Here is a 5,085-nt window from a genome sequence, read left to right as displayed (position 1 = left end):
CGATCAGCAACCAAATAAGTCTTTGTGCCTTGAACTGAAGAATAAATTTGCAAGTCCTTTTGAGTTCGTACTTTCTCCAAGATAAGCTACCCTTTCAATACAACTTATTGCTGGCACAGTCAGAGACAAATTTACGCCGAAGATAGGAGTAAAAAAAAGATCAAAACAAAAAAGTTCAAAATGGTGAGCTACGGAGTTGATTTGACTTTTTCTTTCAATGGTTCAAGTGAAACTAGTTTCTTGATGGACAAACTTATAGGAGATTTTATAATCTCTTTTCGATATCATACATTTAGGTTTCAATTTGTTGTTGGATAGAAAAATAAGTTATTTTGACACTCAGATTGTAACAATTAATTATTTAAAATATTCACTGCTATCATTATTAAAGGGTATAAATTGAGGAAATGATTCTTTAAAAATACCATAGGATTTTTCCAAACTGTATATTAATCCAAGGTTGACTTTACAATGACTTCTAAGTTAAATATTGGTGTTATGAAAATGAAAAGATAATTTACAGTGGAATCAATTCAAAGTAGTTTTCACATCAAAAGGCAAAATGGGAGTACTTAAGGTGAAGAACTTGAATTGAAAGTGTGAGCTCTTTCTTATTTTGGCAAGTGGTGGATGTCAGTTAATATCATTATCCTTATACTATATAAGAATGAATTGCTGTCAAAGAAGGTTTGAATTTCAACCGCATGGATAATGGCTTTTTGGGAATGTGAAATATTGCATAGTTTTTTTTTTAACTTTTAGTACAACTAAGGGCAATACGTATTTAGATATATTTATCAAAATGCCCTCATTTTGGTACATTTAAAGCTTTGATTATGAAGACATCTCGGTATTTCTGTAATATGAAATTATTTTGTAACTGTTTTGCATCGAGTACAACTCATATAAACTTATATATTGGTATAATTACTGAAATGGTGTTATAGATACATTTAATTAAAGTGTGGCTTTTGTTGTGTAATTAATTCAAAAACATATTAACATGTTGTGCAATTAACATGTTGCTATAACTAACCATTGGAGAATATTCCTTTGTATGAAATAACTTATGTTTGCTCTTAGACGATTTTCAACTGACATCTGTTGGAATCTTTTGGGAATGATAAAATTGTAAAAGCATTGATAAACTAAAGTGTACAAGTATATGTTGCAACTAGAATATATTATTATTCTTTTGAGAATGTATTATTATTTGTCCAATAAAAAATCCTCTCTAACCACAGGTACTAAACACTCGCGCGCGATGCATACTCGCACGATGCACGGGCTCTCCCCCTAGTTTTCTATATATAAAACAAATGAAATTAATAGATTGTAATGCTGGAAAGGAATACGGAATGCAAGTCATACGTTTGTTCATCTTGATCAAGTATGAGAAGAAGGTTCTTTCTTGAACCTGTGGACATTAATATATCCTTTGGGTGCTCTTTATTCTTTGAGTTCTTTTTTTTTTTTTTTTTGAGCTCTTTTTTGTCGCACAAAAAATTTATACGCAATCTAACTCCAAAAGCAGCGTATGACCTACTTCTGATTTTATCTTTTTTTTAGTCCAAAAAGTCTTGTTTTCTCCAGCAGGGGAGAGTACCACAATATAACATTTTAGAAATTCAAAACTAAAATCTGGTCTCTAAGATTAGTTTAAAATAGGCCTTGGCCATGTACAGATAAAGAAGAAAAAAAACTCCTAAGGACAAGATGACTAACAAACGGCCACCTCTCTTCCCATTCTTTTTCTTCAACCTCTCTTCTTATTTAGATGTCTTAGAAGTGCAAAAAGGAATATGAATGGAGAAGTAAAAGGAAAAGCTCTCCGTATGAGCTGATGATCAGTATTATCTAGAAAGATACCAAACAAATAGAAGTGAAACAAAGAAATTTAAGTCATCGTCTTAATGCGTTATTAAATTATTCAAGAATTACATCCTTAACATGAAATGAAGGCCATGAAAATCCTTATTGTGATCGATATGACAAATGAAACAAGCAAATAAAATAGGAGGAACAAATGGCATCGAATCAAGGTCAATAATGTAGAACGAGGACGTGGTATTCAACAACAGCATTTCGTGTGGTAGTATTGCTGGCATAGGTTTTTGCTGTAGCTATTCCGCGGGCGAATCTGAAAACCCCAGTACCACCAAGTATCGGCATCTCCCTGTACTCGTGGAATATGGAATTACTGCCCAGAAGGCTAAGGGTGCTGCCGTTAAACTTGCCATCGTTGAATACCAAATTCAGAATCATAATCAGGGAACGTTCCTCTTTGGAAACCGAACTATATATACCTTGGGCGTGACCAATGATCTTGGAAGAGGGCTCAGGTCCCAGTGTCAGTGGATCGTCGACGACCAAGGTTTCCCCGAACCGCGTTGGTGATTTGCTAGTAATGTTGGCCTGAGCAACTCGTATTGCCGTGGGGTTCTTGTCAGTTACAGTGTCGTGAAAATAGAAGTGAAGCTTTGTCAACTTCTCCTTTGCTTGCGGAAGCCTCTTGAACCAGTTTTCCACCGCTTTGGGGCTTTGATCAATGCTGCCATGAGCCAATGGCACGGCAAATATTACAACCACCCACCAAAGCATTGCAATATTGAGTGCTCTCATCTTCATCTTCTATGCTCAACTTGTCCATTTCCAAAGCTTTCCTCTATCCTTATATCTATGGGAACTGGAATTAAGGGTGCATATGCCCGGAAATTAAAAAAACAATGCAAGTTCGCAGCAGTTGACTAACAAAGATGTTGGTAGCACAGCTAATCTGTGATATATGGGGTGGGGGGAAATGAAGAAACATTTAAGAAAGTTGAAAACAATATTAAGGTTTGTACTAGCAAACCTTAATAAATTAAAAATGTAAGCCCGCGGTAGTTGACTAACGAAGATGTTGGTAGTACAGCTAATCTGTCGTTATGCATGGGATGTGGGCGAATGAAGAAACATTTTAAAAAGTTGAAAACAATAATATTAAGGTTGTCTCCATGTGATTTGAATTTCTATAGCTCATACATCTTAGTAAATTAAAGCAGAAAGTACAAACAAGAACAATCCAGTTGTATACTTGTATTGTAGGAAAATTCTAACTTCGTGTTCAGAACCGACTACACAGCCTCAACAGTCATCCTCACGCATCCAAACATGCCAACTATTTTGTAAGTGCAGCCAATTATGATCATACTATTCGCGTCTTGATTCCATACTTGACATTTGGAATCCGTTATTTAAACTCACATGATCACCACAATAATCAGTAAAACTCGTTTTAGACTTGCCTTTTGTTTCTCATCTTCTGGGAATGAAAGTGTTCCTCAATGTTGTATTTCGTCTTCTGATGTAGAAGAAGATGATCTAAGGATCTTCCATGTTTGATTTTTCCAGATCAATCCAAATTTGTATCGAGATAAATTCCCTAGATTCTTCACAAATAGGACGGTAATTATCAATGATATGTCCTGGATTCTTCACGAATTCATCATTTGTATGGATTAGACATGAAAGTTTCTGACTCCTAACTGCCTTCAATCTGCAGACTGATCTAAATTTGACTGGGGGATGCTACAACTTACTGTGTTCAGGCTTTGTACAAACTAACAACAGAATTTCTTTAGGCGCAGCAATATCTCCAAGATTGTCTCAAGGTGGCAGAAAACTTGATTTTCTTCCCATTCTTCTTCAACCCCTCTTCTTATTCAGTTATCTAAGAAGTGCAAAAAAGAATTTGGATGGATAAAGAAAAGGTGAAGCACTCTCTATGGGTTGAAAATCAGTATTACTCCCTCCAACCCATAAAATTTGTTATATTTGTCACTTTTTCTTTTTCAAATTAATTGCTATATTAGAAAAGTCAATCCACTTTTTTCAATAAAATTTTATCTTTACCTTTCATCCGAACAGCCACGTTATTTTTTTGCACTTTATTCCCTAACGTTATTTTTTTTTCACTTTATCTCCTAAGCCGTTAGTCAATTCTAATATTATGTAATAGTGATGTCAAAAGAACACTTATACCCCTTAGAGCTGACTACAGTAAGATCCCTTAAAGTATAGCTTGTTTTGCACTTTATCCCCTAATATCACTTTTTATCAATTTGTTTATTTTTTAGGGATAATTTGAGAAACCTCCCCTGAGATTTTTGACAATTTCACTGAGCTCCCCTGAAGTTTGAAAAATTACACAGACCTCCCTTATCATTTAAAATGACAATTTTACCCTTAAATATTTTAATGAAATTCTCTTATTTGGTATGCTTATACTTAAAATGAGTTTTAAATTTATTTTTTCAACCTTTTTCCTTCTTATTCCTTTCTTTAAATTTTTCGCCAATAAAACTGTAGAACTATCACTATTGTCTCTAGGTTTCTATTATAACCAAATGTCGAACTAGTACTTTTTTGATGAGTTAATTTTATATGTAATCCAATGTTTTTGCTGATCTTTGTTTTCTATTTTTTGGTATTAAAATTAACAATAAATCAAAAAGAAATGGCCCAAAAACACTACTAAATTACAATAATTTCACTACTCCAAAAATTTATAAACTCTAAATGAATTATTTCAACATTTTCTGTTCTATCTTATAAATTTGAATCCATAATACAATACCATAAAAAATATCATATCATAGTAATAAAAGTATCATTATAGTTGTTTATCAAATAGTAGATAGAAACATGAAAAATTTGGCACATTTTCCTTATAATTATACTAAATAATCTTATAATTGTATAGGAAAATAAATTAAAACTCATTCCACAAGGGCATTTTTTGGATATTTAATTAAAAAATTGTCCAAGTCAATATTATTTTAAGGTTTTGTTACTAAAACTATCAAATCAAGAGAGGTAAGTGTAATTTTTCAAACCTTAGGGGAGCTCAGTGAAATTGTCAGAAACCTCAGGGGAGGTTTTTGAAATTATCCCTATTTTTAACTAAAAGCATTACTACTCCAATATTTGATAACACCCAGAACAATTAATATCTAAAAAATCAATATTGCTAATGTAATAATAAAACACTATATTATATATATATATGGTACTAGTTAAATTTCGTTGCATAATTGCACTTTT

At 32.9% G+C, this 5,085-nt stretch overlaps 1 protein-coding gene across 1 annotated transcript; it reads right to left on the bottom strand.

Moving 5' to 3' along the window:
- Window positions 1-1,883: 1,883 nt before the first annotated feature.
- Window positions 1,884-2,627, bottom strand: LOC113742079 (pterocarpan synthase 1-like). The gene has a single exon (XM_027269783.2). The coding sequence runs from the start codon at window positions 2,620-2,622 to the stop codon at window positions 2,044-2,046; it is 579 nt and encodes a 192-aa protein (XP_027125584.2). The 5' UTR covers window positions 2,623-2,627; the 3' UTR covers window positions 1,884-2,043.
- Window positions 2,628-5,085: the final 2,458 nt, after the last annotated feature.

Source organism: Coffea arabica, chromosome 4e, assembly GCF_036785885.1.
Source record: "Coffea arabica cultivar ET-39 chromosome 4e, Coffea Arabica ET-39 HiFi, whole genome shotgun sequence".
In the NCBI taxonomy this organism is placed as follows: Eukaryota; Viridiplantae; Streptophyta; class Magnoliopsida; order Gentianales; family Rubiaceae; genus Coffea; species Coffea arabica.
The sequence above is the reverse complement of the archived record's forward strand: the minus strand, read 5'-3'. Positions and strand labels throughout refer to the sequence as shown.